The sequence below is a fragment of the Chlorocebus sabaeus genome, chromosome 12 (assembly GCF_047675955.1).
Source record: "Chlorocebus sabaeus isolate Y175 chromosome 12, mChlSab1.0.hap1, whole genome shotgun sequence".
Taxonomy (NCBI): Eukaryota; Metazoa; Chordata; class Mammalia; order Primates; family Cercopithecidae; genus Chlorocebus; species Chlorocebus sabaeus.
In genome coordinates this window covers 5,979,552-6,002,315 of record NC_132915.1, presented here as the reverse complement: position 1 = coordinate 6,002,315, position 22,764 = coordinate 5,979,552, and the positions used below count along the sequence as shown (strand labels likewise).

General features: G+C 46.8%; 1 protein-coding gene across 1 annotated transcript; it reads right to left on the bottom strand.

Moving 5' to 3' along the window:
* Positions 1-15,824: 15,824 nt before the first annotated feature.
* LOC140713029 (spermatogenesis-associated protein 31E1-like) lies at positions 15,825-22,460 on the bottom strand. The gene is made up of 4 exons (XM_073022162.1): positions 21,354-22,460; positions 20,569-20,626; positions 19,966-20,026; positions 15,825-19,704 (listed from the first exon to the last, which is right to left on the bottom strand). Exons 1-4 carry the CDS (start codon positions 21,579-21,581, stop codon positions 15,825-15,827), a joined length of 4,227 nt encoding a protein of 1,408 aa, XP_072878263.1. The 5' UTR covers positions 21,582-22,460.
* Positions 22,461-22,764: the final 304 nt, after the last annotated feature.

Here is a 22,764-nt window from a genome sequence, read left to right as displayed (position 1 = left end):
AAGCATTACTCTGAGAAGGTGCTCACAGGCTTCAGTAAACTCTGAAAGGGATGAGGGGCACAAAGAAGGGTTAAGAAGCTCCCATAGCGGGCATGTGCACTGGAAGTATAGAGCTGTTAAGTTATGACTGGGGCATTAAGAGCATTTCAGGAAATTCCAGAAGACTGGGGTTATCTTGAGGCACAGCCAGTGCTAACGGGAGGGTGAACATGGCGACTTCTCATGGGCACCAGCATGCCGGGCAAGGCAAGCTGCATTCTTCTCCTTGTATGGAAGGAGGTCCCAGGAGCAGAATCAATTTCTTCAAAGCCACACAGCTGGTTGAGGGCAACTGAGGATTAACTGCATCAACTATGTAACAGGAGCCTGCTCCCTTTCCCAGCCTTGGCCCCGGCTCTGCTCCTGTAAGAGTCTCCCAGATAGCCATGGCCCATGGTCCCGCCTCTGTCCCCTCTGCTCATAATTTTTTCTCACATCGGTTCGGTGTCCTCCCTTAGGTTACTGAGGGCCGGATCGGGAACCAGGCCTCTCATCTTGGGACATCTGTCAACTTCCCTAAGCCTAAGTTTTCTCATCTGTATAATGGGAAAAATAATATCATACAACTGATAGAGTTGCTGTGAGAATTAAGTGTTTGCTTTTATTATTGTTGTTATGGTAAAGTAAATCATCACACATTAAGTCCCTTCAAATGAGTCTATTAGGAGACTTCCCCGTAGTGAGATACAGAAGGGAGCATTCACAGTTCCAAATCATATTGTCATTCTTTCCTCCAAAGATTTTGTGATGTAATCTTTCCCTTGGAGGAATTTTTAAAATGATAATTTTCTTTATAACCCTAAGTTAAAGGCTTTAGAATCAATAATTAGTTGTTCCAGTTGACTCTAACAGTCAACTTTGAGAATGCATGTGGCAAAAACGAGGTGGCCACCTCCTACACGGTCCTTGGACAGAGACGTAGTCTCTCGATGTGGACAGAGTTGTCCATGCACTCTCGGTGTTGCTAACTAATGACATCCATACAGGGGACACCCAAATGCCCTCTAAAAGCCACACTGACTGCTCCTTTCAATCTGAAAGGTCCATATTTTATACTAAGGTTTCTGGATCAAAAAGTCATAAGACCTAATTTAATTTTACTTTTTCTGGAATCATTATAAAATATTTCAAATTCACTATATGAATATTATTCTTATCAATAATCTGACAAATAGTATTCTACTCCCCAAAAATAGATGAATCCTGAAGTACTTCAAATCTACAAGAATTATTCATGGATCATTTTAAACAAGTGAGATGGCAAAACAATTGTAAAAGATAACTATTTTTCGCTTTGGGAAAAAGCAAGCTGAGTATGAATAAGAAGCTTTTAAAAATTAGCATATGAAAATAGAGAACACTATAGTTAGCTAGGCTAAAGCTATGTTATTCATCTTCTTAATCACTACTCCTATTCATTAAGAAATGATTGTATGGAATAATCTCAGTTTTGGAATGCATCTACCCTTCAGAGGTTCAAAGGTATTCAAAGTCAGGTTTTCAGAGAAGCTAAAGACTCTAACGAGAAAGCAATGATCCATTACAACGCATTTTACAGAAAAACAAATATATCACAATTGTTCATGACTTCTCCTTGATTCAGTTAAGATTGTTCGTGCATCCTTGCATGCATTCTTCCATATACAATTCATGATTAAGAAATAGTCAAGCTTTGTCTCAGCATTTACACCTACTGTAATGCCATGTTAACCCATAGCCTACTGCTTGTCCTGCAAACAGAACAACATTAGACTGAAATAATAAAACAATTCTTCAGTTTTTGTTTTTTAAAATTATGTAAATATATATTTTTTCCCAGGTGAAATCTTAGAAATTTGGAACTTTCCACAGCTGGGAAAAATACAGTTGGCTTAGTCCTCCCAATCAAAGTGAGACAATCTCAGTGTTTTCCAGGCCCTTGACCTCCTTTTAGAACTACTTAATCTACCTTTCCCCTCAAACAAAAACATTTACAGGAAGAATTTATTGATTAACTACAGCCCATCAGTAATAAGTTTGCTCTTAATTTCTCCAGCACTTTTCAAATCTGTTTATACACGATTCTATATAAATGGTATCTTTTCAGTAAGCATTATGTTCTGAACTGGATGAAAATTTTTTCAACACAGAAAATGCATGGTTTTCAGTCTTCAACACATCATAATGGAACCTATTCCCTGGAATGAAAATGAGTGTGTGTATAAACTGCCCTGGAGCTGGACTTCAACACTAGTTGCTCCTTCCAAGTGGACAGCCTCATGCCATATAACTTGCATTCCTTCACCACGCAGATTCCTGATCCCAGTCTTCACAGGTTTGGGGACCCCAATTCCGAACGTGGCCAAGTGTTCTGGGGCACTGACCAATCTCCAACCTTCAGATTCACTCCCAGGGGAGAGGAAGTGATGACCCCCTAAAACCCACATTACATTCAAGCTCATAAGCATGGTGAGCAGAACCCTCTGGAGACTCTTGCATGGTTCTGGGCGCCCTGGCCTCCCCATCCACCTCTGCCCTCACCGGTCTCTGAGACACACAGGGGTTCCAGTTCATGTCTGCAGCTACCCTACGTGGTTTACGCTTGGATGAGCCTGAACAACCCCATCAAACCCGACTGTGACCGTCAAAGCCTGGCCCAATATGGTAAGGAGGGGAAGGTAGAGGTGGCCTCTAATTTCTTGTTTGTTCCAGTAAGTTATGGAACAAACTTACTTATTATTACATTCTAAAAATAGCACAAGGTTATATTTTTGCCAAAAGAAAGTCAGAAACTACACATTGTGCCTGGTTCTTGATTAATTTACTTCACACATGCAGATTTATGCCCAACCATTAGCAGAGACCAAACTGAAGTACTTTTGTTTTTACTTCTAGGCTTCCTTTCCTGTTGTGATAGATGTAAGGGAGGAGACCACCCCTCATATCGTCTTATGCCCAATTTCTGCCTCCAAAGAAAGAATAAGTAAAAACTAAAAGGCAGAAATGAATCCACAGGCAGACAACCCAGCACCGCACCCTGGGCCTGGTAGTTAAAGATCGACCCCTGACCTAACTGGTTCTGTTATCTAGAGATTACAGACATTGTATAGAAATGCACTGTGAAAATCCCTATCCTGTTTTGTTCTGATCTAATTACCGGTGCATGCAGCCCCCAGTCACGTACCCCCTGCTGGCTCAATCAATCACGACCCTCTCATGTGCACCCCCTTAGAGTTGTGAGCCCTTAAAAGGGATAAGAATTGCTCACTCGGGGAGCTGGGCTCTTGAGACAGGAGTCTTGCCGATGCCCCCGGCCGAATAAACCCCCTTCCTTCTTTAACTCAGTGTCTGAGGAGTTTTGTCTGTGGCTCGTCCTGCTACAGATGTACTTGTGACTTACTTCATAGGTTTGGTTTATGGTCATTGCATTAACTGGGAGATGTTTCATGAATAGATTCAGATCCAGATGTTGCCTGTAAGGTTATTCCTCAGGCTGGTCCTGGTGGCCCATGCCTGTAATTCTAGCACCTTGGGAGGCTGAGGCAGGAGGATGACTTGAGCTCAGGAATTCAAAACCAGCCTGGCAACATAGTGAGACCTTGTCTCTATTAAAAAAAATTATTCCTCAGTGCTTAAGAATTCACTTTTAATCATAAATCAAATAGTAACACTATAAGAACAGTTTGTCATCAATTTTAAGGTTGCAAAGTAGCAAAGCAATGCCCATCCATTGGAATTACTAGATTTCATTTGATTTCACCCATTTCTTGTTTAGAAAAAGAAAGTGCAGCTCACTGCCAGTGCAGTATTCTTGGGGCAAATGGGAAGTGGGGTAAAGAAAATCATTGTTCTTATCATTAAATTATACCTCAACATTCCCTACACTGGGGTGGATTCATACTGGTAATGTTTCTTTTAAATCACATCATTTGTAAAATGCCTTTTTTTTTAGTTTAAATTACAAAAATAGCATCTTCTAAATACTGAAATCCAAACAGCAGAGAAAATTTAGTTGGGCACATACTTGTTAATAAAAAGAGCCTTTTGTTTAACATCTAGTCTTGAAATCTGTGACAAATATACACAACTAGTTTTAAACAAAGATTTCTTCTTTATCAGTAACCTTGTGAATTCACTTAAAAATAAAGGCTCTGACTCAACTTGACTGAGGAAAGACATAAAAACTAAACTTTCAGGTTTTTCTTCCAATTATATGTCGGGAGCCTTAGCTCTTGCACTTAGCCTGGCAACTCGATCAAATCTATTGCTTTATGGTCTTAAAATTGTGCAAAATCATGTGATTACAGAACCTTGAGAGAATCAAAACTCTGGGGAGAGAATTGTTTCTGTTTCCTCACTGATTGCCCTGCTTCAGTGCCTTAAGAGAAAAAGGATTTAGACCTGTTTGAAAGACAAATTTGTATAATCTCAATCATTATTCACACATGGCCACTGAAAACATAGTCAGCAAACGGAACAGATTCCAAACGATGGGGGTGGTTCTAAAATCATAACCAGTGCCACTTTAATGAATCATTCTGCTCATCTTGTAGGATCAGCATGTTTTTATAAAGAACCAGCACTTGCCTTTATTTCTTCTGCTTTCACTACACTGCCTGGCACATCATAAACATTTGATTAAAAACCTCCTGAATTAACTTCACCACAAGTTGGATTGCCCTTTGTAACCCTAAATCTTGATATCTAAGTTATATTTCAATTCTGACATATACTGAGCTTAAAGCATTTAAACAGCCAAATTCATCACAGGAGGAGAACTATGTAGTTTTAATTTCCCAGGCTCAGAGTGGGGTACAGACATGATAGCGGGAGGCAGGAAAGCATAGATTAAGCAAAGCATTCTCTTTCTCCCTCACAGGAAAGGATCCATCAGGAAGCATTCGTTTCACATGACATTCCTGTTCCTGACCTTCAACAAGGTCATTACATTCCACAATCCATCACAATCAGGGATATTTTTCAGAAAGAATTCACAAGATGAAAAAACAGAACATTTCTGCACTGGAAGAAAGTAACATTTCTAGACTCGTCAAAATTGTCCAGTTCTCTGCCAAGCAATACAGAGAAATAGGCAAAGCTGTGCTCCCTGGACACTGACACCCAAGAAACCCTTTCTCACATATTAAATTATGTGGAATATATGAATGAGATTTCAAGAGGTTCTGCCTAAAGGGAACCGGCTCCTGACGCTGCACTTGCTGGGCTCTCCGGGGCCCAAGCAGGCCTTCTGACCGCGTCCAGAGGCATGGAATCCCTGCAGGTAAAGCAAGAGTCGTGGAACTTGAAAATGAATAAAAAGCAGTGCCTGTGACCTTTGAAAAATTGACAATTCCCCACCCCCACTCCTGAAACTCTGATTTCCTATGTGCAATTTCCTGTGAGCCCCAACAAATCAGAGTATTTAGAATACTCTGACAAGGTATTCTAAATGACAAGGAAATGCACACTTTGGCCGGGAGCTGAGATCTCCAGCTCCATGGTGGGTAAGTGTCTCGCCTGGGCTTGGGGTCAGCTCAACGTGGGCCACTGGAGTGTGATCCAAACTGTACTTTCATCCTGGCAGTCCCAGAGTCTCAATTATATTCCGTGGTTGAGATCCCACTACTGGGAGAAAGGTGTGCAGTGTAAAGACACATTCAAGAATCCGAAGCCCCATTTACCTAGTGCTTGCGAAGACACACTGAGGCCACTTGGTACTTGACTCGTATTGGTATTAGTCTTGCTCTAAATAGTCAGCTTTAAAAGTTTTTTGTTGTTGTTGTTTGTTTGTTTGTTTGTTTGTTTGAGATGGAGTTTCGCTCTTGTTGCCCAGACTGGAGTACAATAGCATGATCTCGGCTCACTGCAACCTCCGCCTCCCGGGTTCAAGCAATTCTCCTGCTTCAGCCTCCTGAGTAGCTGGGATTACAGGCATCCACCACCACATCTGGCTATTTTTTAAAAAATATTTTTAGTAGAGATGGGGTTTTACCATGTTGGCCACACTGGTCTCGAACTCCTGACCTCCAGTGATCCGCCCACCTCAGCCTCCCAAAGTGCTGGAATTACAGGCATGAGCCACCACACCTGGCCTAAAAGTTTTAACAATCCCTAACTTATTATCTGGAGAACTGCCTTGACTGCACATAAATCTGAAATATCAGCTTCAAGGGGCAAAATCTATTTTTCTAAACTCAAATTGCTACTGGCTTCTATAGAATTCTCAACTTCTATATTCAAATTGTTTAAAATGGTCACAAAGTAATCAAGTATGTATTATTTATATTTTTCTGCTCAGACATCTGTTAACATGAATTACCAAAATTTTGTAACTTCCAAAATTATATTAATTAGCTTGATTTAATAACTCCATATTGTGTATATCAAACCATCACAATGTACCCCATAAATGTATATAGTTATATGTCAATTAAAAATAATATTTAAAACTCACAGCTACATTCTATAAATGTTGCTTCTAGATATGTCACCTTCGTAGAGAAACATATATTTCCCTGAGTGAATAATTTATTTTGCAACTTTGGAAAAAATTTTTATCCTGCAAGTATCTCAGTTTTTTCCACTGAAAACTGAAAATGAAATTATTTAATTCCCTCTCTATTATATTATTGTAGAATAATTGAAAAATGCTACACAATTTTTTTAGAACCCTATGAAGGACATACAAAGGCTTAATGGTCATTTATCTTTACAGCAAATATTTCTTCTAAGTGCCCATGTGACTTAAAAAACTTACAAACACTTTAAAAAATTAACAATTGCTATTAATTTGATCCATAAATATAAGAATTGTTGGATTTTCAGGGCAAAACTTAAGTCATGAGAATTTCTTGTTCATTGTCGTGGTAAGAACATTTTGGTGATTTCTAACTCTCTTATCCTTTGGGGATTCCCACAATGCATATGTTGGTCTGCTTGCTGGTGTCTCCTAGTCTTCTTAGGCGCTATCCACTTTTCATCACTTTTCTTTCCTTTCCTCCAACTAAATAATTTCAGTTGTGGTTTGCTCAGGTTTACTTCTTCTTTCTTCTGCTTGCTCAAATCTGCTTTTGAATCCTTCTAGTATATTATCATTACAGGCAGTATAATTTTTAGGTATACTTTAGATATACTACAGGTAGTATACTTTTTAGATATAGGAAGAATTTTTTGTTCCCCCTTATAATTTTATATCTTTATTAATAACATGCTTATTTTTTCCAGGCATAACTTGTTTTGTTGTTCATGTCTTCCTTAACTCTTCGAGCATCTTTAAGACAACTGTTTTAAAGTATTTGTATAGTGTGTGTGTGACATCTGGGCTTCTGCAGGTTTTGTGCTGATTTATTTGGTATCATTCATGGGTTGTAATTTCCTGTTTTGTTATATGCATTGCTTTTTGTTGTAGTTGTTGAAAACTGGACATTAAACCTTATAATGTAGGAACTCTGGAAATCAAAATTTCCCCCTTTTCCTGTGGCTTTATGGGCTTAAAAAAATTGTTATATGATGTCTTTCTGTTGGGACGAAATCTGAGTTGAGAACTTAAGGTCTTCATCATTTCTTTTCTGGGCTTGTTTCTTTCCTTTAGCATGCATGGTAGCTTCCTCAATTTCCCACATATGCAGTTGTTTCTGGAAGTTCAAAAAAACAGGTGTAACTGCTTTAAATCTTCTAGGAGACGTTTCAGGTGAATGCAGATTGGAACAGTGGTGACTAGCCTCCATGCCCACACCTCAGTGATCAGGGAAACATTCCACAATCTCAACACAGAGACCTGATATTTGCAGGGACAGGATTTTATTGCCCGCCCTGGCTCCAGCAAGCTCCCTTGCCCCAAAATGTCAGTTATGACCCCCACAGCTGCCTGACATGGAACTGTGGTTGGTGATAGACAGCTGCCGTTGTGCTGAAGGTTGAAATAGAGCAAACATTATCATAATTTAGCAGCCAATCTGTTCCCTGGGAGTTGCAAGTGTTCACATCAACTACAGAGTCCCGAAATATTCACTTCAGAGAGCCCCTTTCAGTATAATTGCTGTCCAGGAGGAGAGATGGATTCCTGGTGGGCGTGTCCTATTCCACCATTTTTCTTGACTTCACTCCCCTAAGGATCAATTTTAATAGAAAAGCACAATTATCCGTTTTTTTGTTTGTTTTTGGTTTTTTTTGAGACTCAGGTGACTCTCCTGCCTCAGCCACCAGAGTAGCTGAGACTACAAGTGTGCACCACCATACGTGGCTAGTTTTTAAATTATTTGTACAAATGGGGTCTCCCTATGTTGCCTAGGCTGGTCTGGAACTCCTGGACTCAAGTTGTCCTCCTGTCTCGGCCTCCCAAAGTCCTGAGATTACAGGCATGAGCCACAGGCCCCAGCCCATAATTAATCTTTGAAGCATATTGCTTTCTTTGTATTAGAGGACCTTATTTACTCCTCTTTTATTAAATTTAGATTTTCTATGTCTCTTTTTATTGGCATCGGAAATAAATCTTTCTAACCTAGACAAAAATTTTCATTTCGATTAATCAGAAAATTACATTACACTAACATCCTAGTCAGTCAAGTATTTATGTGGCATTTTGGTCCTAGTTTGTGGGGTGACCGTAATCACTAGCTTTGCCATTACTGCCTTTAGAGTGTGAATTAACTATATATGTCTGAAGGTCTTTGGGGAGAGAACCTATGCTCTTGCCATTCTCATTTACTATTAGAGCAACAACTGTTTTCGGGGGACAGTCAGCTCAAATGGCTTCAAATTCTTAGTAACTCCACAGTAAAGAAAATAAGTGGATAAATATAGATTTCGGCGTGAACATTCATAGATTTATCTTTTGTATTTTTTGCTTTTTTTGAAACAGGGTCTCACTCTGTCACCTAGGCTGGAGTGTAGTGATCACAAAGGCATCACACAGAGAAATTTAGGCTGATGCAGCTGCTCTGTGTAGTGCTGGGCGGTAGACACATGTCTCTATGGGTTTCTCAAAACCTACCACAAGCTACACCACACAAACTCACCTTTATTTTTTGCAAATTAAAAAAAAAAAACATCAACCATAATATCAGAGTATTTCAGGAGGAAAAAGAAACTGATTAAAGACACTTTAGAAAATTTTGATTGGATACTCTAAGACAAAACAAACTTTATAGAAACACTCTACTTTAGTTGGTAATTTTGTTTATCACGGAGGCAAATGATATTTCTGACACTAGATGAGAACAAATGAGTAAGTCAGTTGTAGATTATGTGAGCTGGAGTTGTCACTGCTGTGGAATGACTTTTTCTTGCAGTGTTGTGAAATGTTTCTTTCCCAGTGGTGTGTTAATTCTCCCCAGAATTCTCACCAACCTATTCAAGTATTTTAAAAAATTCTTGCTCTTATGATTTTAAGACAAAAACACATCTGTTTTCAGCCCAGCTGGAGAAGCCTCATTACTATCACATCCTTTGTGTTCTAACTGAAACCCTGCACATAAAACAACAAACGAGCACGGGAAACGCTGGAAAAGTATATTAAGCAAGACAGACTCCCTGGGGAATGACACAGTGGTACATTCCTTGGGTTTCCTATTCTTCTCATCTGCCCTGGAGAGAATGCTGCAGAAGCCTCCAACCAGAAACCACCAATAGGCACAGAAAAAAACCAAAACCAAACCCAACAAAATCCTAACTCTTTTAACCAAAGAACATGAAAAAGAATGGCCTGGCAAGAAATGCCCACCTGACACCAGCCACACACCAGTGGAAAAACCCCCAAACACCATAGGTTAGTGGAGTCCAGTGTGGAGCTGATGATCCACTTCACTTCCACGGAGTGGAAGGCGGCAGCAGCACTCTGACTCCTGTGCCTGATGGTGTCCGGGGGGCCAGGTGGGGAGGCAAATCTCTCTTCACCTGGTGAAAGAACGTAGCATTCTGATATTTCTTTCAGGTGATATCAACAGACCAACTAAGAAGCTGTTCTTCCATTTCCTGTCTGACAAAAGCAGACTGTTCTACATTCCTTTGCCAAGGTGATGTCTGGTGGTGCCAGAGGCAAGCTTAGCCTCAAACTCCTCAAACTCATGCAGCAACAGTGACATTGACTGAGGCAGGGTGAGGTAGGCTAGTGTCACCCTCCCCACCCTGCTGTCACTGGAGACCAGCAGGAAGCTGAGCCTCTGCTGCCACTCAAATCAACCACACTGACAAAGTGTCACATCTAGGCTAACTAGTACTCCAATTTCCCCCCACTTCCAGTGTCAGCAGGGCCCAGTGGTGAATTAAACCTCCATACTGAACCAGCTGAAAGGAGACTGAGTGAGGTGGTACCGGTGGGCAATTATTAACAGGAATTCCTTTGAACCAAATGCAAATCTTGAAAATCTCAGCAAAACAAAAAGTAAGTTATAAGAATGAACCAATTGGAAATTATAGAATAAGAAATACAGCTGAAATAAAACTTTACTGGGTAAACTTAACAGTAAAGGGGAGAAGACAGAAGATAGAATCAGTACACTTGAGGACAAATCAGTAGGACTTACTGATTCTAATCTGAACAAAAGAAAAAAAATAGATACAAAACAAAACAACAGAGAACAGCCTCAGGGACCTGTCAGACAGCATCACAATACTGAGTATATGTATCATCAGAGACCCAGATGGAAAGTAGAAAGAAATAGTGGGACTGGAAAAACAGTCAATAAATTGATATCTGAAAACATTTTAATTTCGACAGAGACAGAAATCTACAGAATCAAGTAGCTGAGTAAATCCTAAATAAGATAAACCCAAATAAATTCATACTGAAACATATCATATAAAAACTTCTGAAAACAGAAGACAAAAATTTTTGAAAGCCTGCCCCCAATCTGCAATTGTATAGGACACAAGGAAGTGTCCCAACCTTTTTTATGTCCTGAAAGAAAAGAACTGTTAACTGCAAATTCTATGTCCAGCAAAAATAGCATTCAAAAAGGGAAAAACAAAAGCATCATTATGTGAAGGAAAACTGACACAATTTGTTTTTTACCAAAACTCCTCTTAAAAATGTGAAAAGTCCTATTAACAGAAACCAAATGATATCAGAAGAATGATTGGAACTTCAGAAAGAAAAGAATAAGAGAATGGGAAAATGTAAAAAGATATAACAGGTTACGCATCATCTCAGAAGTTTTCAAAATCATATTCAGTGTTTTCGCAAAAATTATAACACTGCCTGTAGAAGCATGCTGTGTATTAGATGTGTTACTCGGTGCAATTCGATTTTTAAAAACAAGGTGGGTAAAGGGACCTACATGAAAATAAGGTGTCTACACTTCATTTAAAGTGGTAAAACATCAATATCAGTTGACTGTGGTCAGTTACAAATGAATAATGATAATAAGGTAAAGACAGTAAGAAAATAATATAGAGATGTACTAGAAAACAATATAAAGAAATAATTATGTAATCCTAAAACTATTTCAGTAACTCACAGGATGGTAAGAAAAAAGAGCGGAGGAAATAAAAAGAGAATGAACAAGCAGAAAATAAATTATAAAGTAGAACACCTAGGCCTTAACATATACATTACAGTTATCTTAAATATAAATTGTGAACACTTGTCGATTAAAGGACAAGGAATATCAACCTGGACAAACAAACATGATTCAAAAATATGTATGCTACTTACGTCAATTGATGTAGAAAAAGCATTTGCCAAAGTATAGCACAGTTTTATGATAAAAACCTCAGAAACCTACAAATAGAAGGAAACTTCCTGAACTTTATCAAGAGTATTTATCAAAAACCAACAGCTATGTCATACCTAATGGTGAAAGACTGAATGGTTTTCCCCTGAGGGTGGAAACAAGGCAGAGACATCTGCTCTCACCTCTGCTATTTGACAGAGCACCGAAAGTTCTAGTCCGCACAACTGGACAAGAAACAAGTAAGGCATACTGACTGAAAAAAAAAAAGAAAGAAAGAAGGAAAGCTGCCTCTATTGCAGATTACACAATTGTCTTTGTAATGTCTCAGAGAAACTAAAAAAGTCTTGTAGAAATAATAATAAGTTATTTAGCAAGTTCACAGGATAAATGATCCATCTTACAAAACTCATCATACTTCTATAAACTAACGACGAATGCGTGGAAACTGAAAATACCTTTACAATTGCTCTAAAGAAAATACTTAGGCAGAAATCTGACAAGACATGCAGAATCAAGATGGCAAAAATTACAAACTGTGTGTGAAAGAATTGAGACAAGAATTAAATAAATTCACACATACCTTATTAATGGTTTGGAAGACTCAAGATAGCAAAGATGTCAATTCTCTTTAAATTGATGTGTAGATTTAATGACATTCATATCAAAACCCCAGTTCGATTTTTTATGCATATAGATAAACTTATTTTAATTTCATATGGAAAGGCACATGATATTGGTGGACAGATGGACACATAGGTTGACAGAACAGAATACAGAACTCAGAAATGGACCCAAGCAAATATGCCCAACTCATTTTTCCAAACCCAAGAACTGGCAGAAACTGCTGGAGAGAGAATAATTACTCAGGCTTCAAGTCTAGAGATTAATTGTGATGTGCCTGCTCTGTAGAATAATAAAAACAGTGTATTCCAGCAAACAATAGAACGGGTGTTACTAATTGAATGATGTTACAACACACACATACGTATGTATGTGGATACAGACATGTGCACACATATCACACATAGATATGTGTGATATGTGTGTATTTACAACTGAGGTTAAACCGTTAGGCAATAAGAATGCAGTCCTATTTTTCTACCCTCTCTTTTCTAACATCTTTCAAACAGATGATGTTTTGGAAGATTTTCAATTTTTTCAATAATTAAAAAACTTTTCCAAAAGAACAAATACGCATGCTGAATTATTGTAATACCCTATTTTACATGTGGTTGTAAATAAGCAACCCGTTGTATAGATTCAGTATTTTGGATGTTAAGGTAAACATATAGCTGCTCCTCATTTGCAGAAGAGTGGATTTACAGTATGTGTGTCTGTTGCAAGTTGTACATTTAAACTACTTAAAAATATATCCTGTTTGGTAATAGTTTTTTAAAAAGAATTTGTGACACATTAGAAAGAATGTTTTAAAGCAAAATTGCTTTTTAGTTTGTATTCTCTAAACGTCAGAAGTTTACTTTGAAGAATTAAAAATCTTACTAGAATATTCATATTTGACCTATAAAATAAGTAACTTAGATGGAATAATTTGAATTTGGAAATTTCTTTATACCACTAAATTTGAACTATCAATGCCATTTTATTTTTACAGATTTTCCTTGACACATTATATTGGCTACTGGAAAGAGTTAAGACCCTTTATGAAAATATGATTTTAGTGATGCAACTTATATATGAGGCAGATAAGGAAGCACTGATCCCTGTGCCCGTTAACTAAGATGTTATGAAATAATTTATAACAGAGGACGGTACCGGGAGTGTGGTCAGGCGCGCCCCCTCCTCACCGGGCCCACCAGAAGCTTTCAGGGTCTGGGAGAAACAGGTCCAGGCCTGCAGAGGCTGTCACAGGGGAAAGGGCCAGGGCGGGGAACCCAGCACAGGCAGCCTGGCCTCGCAGGGGAGTCGAAGGGTTTCGGAGGAAGCTGTGTCCAAGCCGAGATCCTTCCTGTTCCATGAGCTCCAGCACAAGGTCCGCAGGAGGACCCCGTGAGCAAGACCAACCCAGACAAGCGGGTGGATTCCCTTGGCAGTGAGGGGAGCCTGGCCTGAGGGGCTGAGGCGGCCTCCGAAGCACAGCGTCCGAGAAACTCCCACCGCTGTGTCAGGAGCGCTTGCACCTTTATATCAGCACGGGGGTTGGGCCTGGGTGATCTGGGGAAGGGTCTGCCAGCGGGTCGGGGGGTCGCTCTGAGTCCGATAGAGGAGGCTTTTCTATTGTTCGGTTCTCTCGGAATCTGCTCTAGAAGAGGGCAGGGGGCGGCCAGGAGAGGGCGCTGCTGGAATGAGGTAGATGCCGCTCGTTTTCACCAAGTGCAGTGCTTGGGATTTGAGGGGGTGGCAAAGTGACCTTGATATATTTTCTCTGTGCAGGTCTCTGTTAGAGTCACCGTGGGGGTCTCCGTGGGGGTCTCCGTGTTGGTTTTGAAGGGCCTCTGTGTGAGTCTGTCAGGGGTTTCTGTGGGGAGGACCCTCTGGGGTATCTTCATGGGGGGATCTTGGTCAGATTCTCTGTTGGGGTCTGTGGGGGTCGCTATGGGGAATCTCTGGAATCTCTATGAATATGGGAATCTTTGAGTGTGGGGTATACATGGGGGGTCTCTGTGGGGCTCCTCTGCTGCAGGTCCCAGGATCCGGGGTCCCATAGATGTTGGGCCCACACTGGAGCTGCCCAGGTCACCACCCCAGACAGGACTTGGCTCCAGCAGTAGCCTGGGCGCCCAAAGTGATACCAGGGCCTTTTCCAAACAGGTCTCCAGCATGGGTCCCGCCACGCCTGGGTACAGGCCTGTCCCCTTGTCCTCAGCCTCCACTACCCCTGCAGGTGCAGAGCTCTCCCTGGGCAGAAGGCCCCTGTGCAGAGCCCTCCGGGGAACCAGCTCCTGCCTTTGCTCCTGCCTTCCCTGGGGATGGCCAGGAGGGACCCAGCACCAGGACGGAGGAGCCCAGGACCGTGCCCTGTGGGGACTCTCCCTGTGAACCATGTGACCAGATCCTCTGAGGCCCAGTGTGTCCCCTGCCAGCACCTGGGTTTGGAGCCATAGATGTGCTGTGTCACCCAGGCCAGCCCTTGCCTTCTGGGTCCCTCTGCCCTGGGAGTGGCACTGACCACTTTAACTTGTTATGATCACTGGACTGTGAGGACTCTGGTTACAGCTGTGGGCAGCTTGTGGATCCTGCACTTGCGAACTTACGTTCGTCTTCCCGGATTCTTCTCCCACCTCCCACCCTGGGCCTAGGTCCCCTCCTGTGGTTCCTGACCACAGAGTCCCGCCAGGGGGGCAGGAAGCCGCCCTGGGTGCCTCCTGGAACAGACACCCCACACTAGTGGCTGGGAGACTGCTCTGGAGAGTGATACAGGGGACACCAGACGTAAACCCAGGGGTGTTATCAAGGCTGAGCCAAGTGTTGGCGGGGCCCAGGTCCATCCCGGAACTCAGCAGGCAGGGAAGGGTCTGGGGAGGGTGTCACCTCTTCCCCACCAGGACATCTGGGAAGGAGCTGTCCCGCCTCTGACCCAGGGCCAGTACAGGACACTCCCACATTCCCAGGCTACCACGGGGCAGGGAGGCTGCTGGGATCCATCACTCCTCCAGCCTCAGGGGAGCCTACCAGCCCCTCAGGCCGTGAGGCCCCTGCAGACCCAGCCCTTACAGCAGTACAGAAGTTACCTTAGTGAGAACAGCGATGCAGTGAGCCAGACCCGGTGGGGTCGCCATAGGGTTTGCTGTCCTTACACGTCCTGAAAGCTCTCGGTCATGATCCAGCTTGGAAACCAGACACGGTTTCTCCCTGGACAGGGAGAAGAGGGGGTCCTCCACGTCCCTGCCAGCCTCCTCCAGGCCCAGCCATTCTGGAAGCCGCACTCAGGAGGAGCGGACGCTGAGCCCTTTCCTGTGCCCTAGCATGGCACAGACAGAAGCCACCACCTCTGCAGGGAAACCAAGTGTATTGGGAACTTCCTGTGAAAGTCGGGAACACATGGCGGCTGTCATCACCCAGGCAGGACAGGCTTAACGTGTAGGTGTCAGTTTTATTTGAGTAGAACCCTGTCTCCCCCAGGAGACGTGCAAGAAGCCTGGTCCGGTTCAGGAGGCAAGACACCTCGTGTAGACCTCAGTTCCAGCGGCCGCGGATGGGGCCACCCAAGGCGCTTGCCACTCGTGGCCTGTGGTGGTGGGGGGCAGCTGGGGACACAGGCTCCCGGGGAGGTGGGGCCCATCTGCTGTCTCTGTCCCTGATGTTCCTGTTTTTGACAGGACAGTGGTGGCCCCTGGGGGTGGCTTTGGGGCTGCAGGCCGGAGCTCTCATCTCTCTGCTATGTTCCTGGTGGCAGTGACCCCTGTGGCCACAGGAAGGCACATTCTCCTGGGCGTGGAGGTCACCTTTGTGGTGAGTGACGTCTGAGGGACCACGTCCCCACTGAAGCCCCAGTTTGTCCACCAGGATTTGCCCCACAACTCTGCTGATGGTCCAGGCTTCATCAACCATGCGGTCCATAAACAGCCTTGCTGGGCCAGACCCCCAGCTCTGGACAGCATCTGCCCCAGGCTTGCCTTTGTCCAGGACATCTTCCCACCCTGCGCCTGTTTTCCTGGGGTGTAGACCCTGTGGATGGTGACCGATCTTTCTCCGGAAGTGGCTTTCTGGTGGCGTCTCTCCCTTCTCCGGCTGAGGCTGGTTGTATTTCCTTTCTTGTTTGTCTCCTATTTCCCTGGTGTGAGCAGAATGGCTCCTCCCACTGGCTTCAGAGGTCCTTGGTCCCTTGGAGCCGCGTCCCTGCTCCCCTGGTCTGGGTCTCCTGCGGGCCTCGCCCTTGTCCGCAGAGCCCAGCGACTTCTGACTCTTCTGTGGGGCCTTTGCTTTCGGGCTCCCAGGCTCCCGCTGCCCTGGGCTGTCGCCTCCCTTCCATAGGAGGGCCCATGGCCCCTGAGAAGCCGTCGTGTTCTTATTGGACACACTCTGGGAGGTGGACAGAGGGGCCTGAACGGGCAGCCTGTCTGCAGCGGGGAGCATGTCCACGTGGCGGCCTGGAAGGCACAGATCTATGGCTCCATCCTGGAGGAGGACGCCCAAGGCATGGCCTGGCGGCTGCTCCTCTGAATCCACCTGAAATAGGAGCGCAATCTCATTGACCACCTGCGCTTTCAGGCGCAGCTGCTCTGGATCCTGAGCAGCACAGAGTGTAGACCCTGAGGGGTTATCAGTGGTCCCCAGAGCCCCCGTGCTCCTCAGATCCACCTGAACGCTTCCTGAACTTGTCCTCACACTGGCTCCCACAGTGACGTCCCAAGCGGGGGGCTTCTCCTCCCCCACCTTCAGTGCCTCCAGGGCGTCTTCGGCCCTTGCCCACTGGGACCCTATGCTGAGCTCTTGCAGGTCTCTGCTACTACACACGTCTCCTGGGGACATGCTCTCACTCTCAAACCTTGCCTCCTTCCCAGGCATTTCTGAACCCATACTCCCCTCTAGTCTAGGTTTGGGTTTCCCGGATGCCAGGACAGTCCTGCTCTGCCAGGTTCTGCCCACAAGGCTGCATGTGGGGGGCTGAGAAGACCCCCTGTCCTCATGTCGACTTGGAAAGGCCTCTGATCGCCCATGGGTGTCAGCTGACTGGGACCCTCTCAGGGGCCTCTGGGCTTCCTCCTGCTCAGGTCGTGCGGAAGCGAGAGCGCCACTCACCGTCAGGACTGACTTGCTTCTTGTTCTGTTGTCCCCTGGACCGTTCTGAGGACGTTTTCCCAGGAAAATGGGAACGTTGGTTGCAGACTCGTCCCGAGATTCCCAGGAGGCCCAGGGGGGAAAGGTGGATTGTGGGAAGGGCGGGGCCTGAGCCTCACCTGACCGGACGTTTATGGGCTCCAGGGACTGGAGGTCTGGACCCCACCTGTGTCTCACACGGAACCTTAGAAGATGCACTTCCAGCATCTGCTGGGTGCAGGGCTGGAGGAAGGAAAGCTCCTGGGAGGTGTTTGCGTGGGCTTTCCCACCCCTCCAGGATGTCAGCTTCCCGGGTTTCCTGTGGGCGTCAGACTGGGGAACAGCACATTTGACCATGAGCCAGGAGCGACGCACAGGCACGGGGATCCAGCCCTCTTTGATCTCCCCCACCTTCCTGGCCAGATGGATTTGCAGCTTGTTTTCCAGATGCTTCTTGTCTGGGTCCCTGGGTGCAGAATTTACTAATTGGTACTTCCAGGGCCTCCACATGTCACCTTCTGCCTCCTCCTTGTCTTCCTCCAGAAACTTCACTGAGGTCCTTCCTGAGCCTCGATCCCGGTTTGGGTCTGGCCCTGGTTTGGATCGTAAGCACCCCTTCCCAGTGAACCTTCCGGAGCTCCTGAACCCGGTCTTCTGCACATCCTTCCTGCCCTTCCCTGCAAATTCAGAAGCCTGGGAGGGCAAGAGGGCCTGCTGCGTGTCTTCCGCCCGACTCTGGGGCCTCCCTGGGAACTCCCCCTCAGGCGGCAGCAGGTCCCCAGATGCCCGGAATCTGCTGGGAGGGCCACAGGACTGCTCCTGGTGGATGGCACTCCTTCCTTGCCACCGGTGCTCTGGGAGCTCAGGGCTGGTGGCAACCCCGGGAAGGATGGGGGCTGACTTGGGGCTCCAGGAGGCTGGCCTCTCCTGGGGAAGGTGGGCAGTGGACTGGTTCAGGACAGCCGGAGACTTTTGGAGGAGAGAGGGCAAAACCCTCTTCCACTTTGGTCGCTTCTTCAAGGTCCATTCAAGATTCTCCTTTCCAGCGGGGATGACAGACTGTGTCTTCTCCTGGGTTGTAGGGTAAGATGCCCCACAGTCCCTAATATGGGGTGGAGAAGAGCACGGTAGGCTTGGGACAGCGGGTGAGAGGTGGGCCTGGGTCTGGATCCCAGCCAAAGGCGGCGGCTGGGACTGGGGCCAGGCTGGAGTGAAAGGTTGGGGCTGGGCCATGGGGTGGGGCGGTGCCTGGGAAAGCTGTGAGGACGCCTCAACCTCAGGTTCACCTGGAAGAGAAGTGGAGGCCTCATCCAATGATACAGAGTGGGCATTCTGTGAGGAAGGCTTGCTAGAAACCCAGGCTGTGGCTACCAGGGACTCGCTATTGAAAGATGGCAGGTCCCAGAAAAGCTGGCTGCATTTCTGCTGCAAGTGGTCCCCCACGGCTGTGGCGTCAGAGACTTGCTGAGGACGGGGCAGCTGCTGTGGTTCAGTTGACACATTCCAGAAGGGATTTAAAATCGTGATGTCCCACTCCTTCCCCAGCGATGTCATCTGCGGGTGGTCGGCCCATTCCCTTTCTTTCTCCTGCCACATCTTCATCAGTGCTCTCTTGGCGATGAGAGTCTCCAGCAGCTTCTGCACGTCAGGGTGGATGAATGTGCAGACACCTACCTCCACGTGCCTGGGTGTGGGGTCTCTCCAGAAGGAAGCCTCTAGGGGCTGGTCGGGAAGATGCTGTGGCTGGGATTTGCCATCTGAACAGGTGGAGAGGCCCCAGGTGGTGGCAGCCTCCCTCCAGCAATAGAGTTCCTGGATGGGATCGCTGGAGCGCCCAAGGCCAGAGATCACCCTGGTTGGAGAAGGCAGCCCCTGGCTGTGTAGAGGGGAGCTCTTGGGGATGGGGCGTGTTGTGGAGCCACACGGAAGTCCAGCCAGGCTGGAGTCGGGTGGAGGTAGAGAGGTCAGGGGACCATGCGGCTGTGGTGAAGGAGGAAAAACCACATGTGGCCGGGATGCAGGGTGTTTTAGGGGAAGCAAGGGCTCTGGAGGCCCGGAGGCACTCAGGGTTGAGTGTGGTCCAAAAGGCTCTGAGAAGGTCATTGGACCTGGTGACTGGGTGGAGGCCAGAGGAGCTGGGGGAGCTGCTGGGGACAAGCTGGCGGGAGACAGATCTGGCATGCATTTCCCATGCAGCTGGTGGGCCTTAGCAGGCGCTGGTGTGCACACGTCACCCGGGGGGTCTCCACCTAAGGGCAGATGGGTGCTGCCCTCGCCAGCGAGCTTCCTCAGGTGGCTGCAGGAGACAAGAGGCACAAGCTGCAGCCAGAGGCAGGTGGGGCCAGGAAGCCAGGAGCGGTGGGCACCTGGGGCCCATGACTTCTCCACCACCCCCACTGCTGACTTCACAAAGCTCTGCCTAAGCCTGCCCCAGGGCTTCAGTCCTCTCCTCTCCTCTTCCCAGAACCTCTGCCTCCCAGATTACCAGCAGGCCCTAGGGTTGCATCAGAGGCCCTGGTAGGAAGGAGGACATGGAGAGAAGGGGGAAGCTCCTCACCTTTCCAGAAGGTGGTTCAGGTCCCGAGTCTCCTCCAGCTCCCTCAGGAGGTTTCTGCAAGCTGGAAGTCAGGAGACAGGGTTATGGTGGAGAGGGCGGTGCCTGGGAACCTCACGGAGGCTGAGTGGATGTCTCTTTAGGGGACACCACAGGGAACTAGACCCTGAACCCCACACATCTGTGTCCAAGGCCACATGGCCCTGATGGTGACAGGAAGGTGTCCACTGTGCAGCATTTTGTCATTTGCAAAAAGCGCTTCCACATCCACCCCTTCATGGGTGTCACAACCATCTTGTTGGGAGAGCAAACGGGTGGTCTCAAAGAGGAGTCAGCCATGGCCGAGGTACACAGCTGTCCACATGGACCTGGAGCCTCCCGGACCTCCGCCCATATCCCAGCAGGCCTTGGTCCCTTCCCCTCACCGCCCCCTTATGGGCAATACCGGTCCCAGGCCCCTGGCTTCTTTCCCGCAGGGAATCTGAGGAGGCCCCAGGTTCTGATTTCCCTCCCAGGAGTTTCCCTCTCAGGCCTCTGCAAATGACTTCCTCGGGGACAGGCGATGCTGTCACCTCTGGGGAGTCCCGGGGAGCAGCAGAGCCTCACCTTTCAGAGCTGAGATCTTCTTTGTGCTCCTGGACCTCCCCCTTCTCTCCCTTTGAGGCTGAGAGGCAAGAAAGGATGAGGGGCTGGGACCAGTTCTCAGTCTCCTCTCCCCAGACCAGCTGCACACATGCAGTGCTCGTGAAGGACACGGCTCCCTGCCTCTAGCTCACGGAGCTCTATGTGCACTTTTTTTTCATGTTTATCGTGAATGAAATGTTTTCCGTTTTCCTTCTTAGGAAAATGTAAGGAGGGGTTTTCTGTGTGACTCCACCCTGGTGTCTCCAGTCCCTGCTCCTCCCCTGAAGGCACACCCAGGCTCAGGTCTGCAGGCGCCTCTGAGCTGCCGGTAGGATTCTGCTTCAGAGGAGGCCAGAGGTGAATCTGTGCTCTTATGGGAGGCTCTCGGGGGCTCAGCACAGCTCCCAGATCACACCCAGATCACACAGAGGAGGCTGGGCCCCCAGGCACCTGTCCCAGGAAGGGGGTGATGAGGCAGGGCTGGGGCCTCTCCTCCCACAGAGACCTCACCCCTCTCCTGACCCGGTCCTCGCCACTGAGTCTGGTGTTGGTTTTTGCCCTGACGCCCCCTGCGCACCCCACAGATGGTCTGGGAGCTGGGGGTGGAATCCTCTGCCCACTCTCACCCCTGCCTGCCCTGCCCTGCCCTAGAGGGATGACAAGATTTCCCGTCGTGGGAGCGTCTCTCGTTGTTTAGGAAAAGTGGAAATGAGGGGAGGAAAGAAGAGAGAATCTTTCTCTGTGGGCCTGGGCTGAGGGCTCCTTACCTCCCTGCTGCTCCTCTTCCTCCCGGGCGGGGGTGAGGGCGGGTCACTGTGGAGGTAGGAGAGTAACAGGTAGAGGAGCACCAGGCCACACACACTGGTGAGGATGAAATCCATCATCCAGGGAGTGGAGCTGGGGCTCAGCCATGTGGCACTAGGGCTCTTCAGAGGAAAGAGCATTTTCTCCATCTGAAGTGCAATGTCGCCTTCAAGCAACTGAGGGCTGGGCATCCCCTTTGGGTCTAGGGAGTGGGGCCCAGGCCTGCATCACAGAGCTGGGGCCTCTTCCTCACAAAGGGCTCCTGGGGGCAGAGGAGGGGCAGTGGGAGGAGGAGGCTGAAGCACAGCCCCGCCCTCAGCTCCCAGCCCTGGATCCCTCCACCCTCCTGGGTCCCCCAGATCCCTCCCTCCCACTCTAGCTGCTCACCTGTCAGAGACAGCCCTGGGTCCATTTTCCATTCTGTTCTGGAACACAGGTGTCACCTGGCTCTCCTTATACCTTGGAGATCCAGGCCTGAGCCCACCCATTTCATAGCCTTTGAAACTCTGAAATTCTCTTAGCAATCCAGGTGGTTTCCTAAGGATTATTTTAGAATCTCCTCTGTTTTCGTAATTTTCCCACACCCTATGTTTTCTACTTTCGTCACCCCAGAGTAGAACTTGTAAATTCATAAAACTAAAAAATATAATAAAAACAAATAATTAAACCTCCAAATGACATTTTTATGTTAGGAACATAATTGTGAGTTACCAACTTATGGAGCTTGCTGTAACAAAACCTCAAACACTTCATTATTTTCAAAACAATAATTAAGCCTTTACTTACTCTCTTTAGATCTTTCATATGTTGTCCTGATCCATTTTTTCTTTCTCTGCCCCAAATACAGTCCTCACTCTCCTAAGTTTTGGAACATGTGTGCTCCACCATAAGCAAGGAATGGTTTGGGGTGATCTGAGGTCCAGCTCCTTTGGGTGGAGAGCAGGGCTAAGCACTCCATGCCAGGCTGGAGTCCAGTGTTCAGCAGCCTCTTCTGATATCACTCATGTCCTCCATACATACTCTTTTTTTTTGAAATGGAGTCTCACTCTGTCGCCCAGGCTGGAATGCAGTGGCACAATCTCGTCTCACTGCAACCTCCCCCTCCTGGGTTCAAGCGATTCTCCTGCCTCAGCCTACCGAGTAGCTGGGACTGCAGGTGTGTGCCACCATACCCAGCTAATTTTTGTATCTTTATTAGAGACTGGGTTTCACCATATTGGCCAGGCTGGTCCTGAACTCCTGACCTTGTGATCCGCCCGCCTTGGCCTCCCGTTCGTATTCTTTGCTCCACAGTGTGTCCTGTTTTTCACCTCCTGCCTGCTCCAGACCACTGGGGCCTCGTGTCTGGCCTGTACCTGATAGGTAGGGTACTTT

What these genes read in the sequence shown, in the direction of transcription:
- LOC140713029 (XM_073022162.1), bottom strand. Translation starts at nt 21,581, where the DNA reads ATGCCCAGCCCTCAGTTGCTTGAAGGCGACATTGCACTTCAGATGGAG. An exon ending in GGAAGAGGAGCAGCAGGGAG is followed by an intron (nt 20,627 to 21,353) that starts GTAAGGAGCCCT and finishes CTTGCCTCTCAG; the next exon opens with CCTCAAAGGGAGAGAAGGGG. An exon ending in GAAGATCTCAGCTCTGAAAG is followed by an intron (nt 20,027 to 20,568) that starts GTGAGGCTCTGC and finishes CCTGACTTCCAG; the next exon opens with CTTGCAGAAACCTCCTGAGG.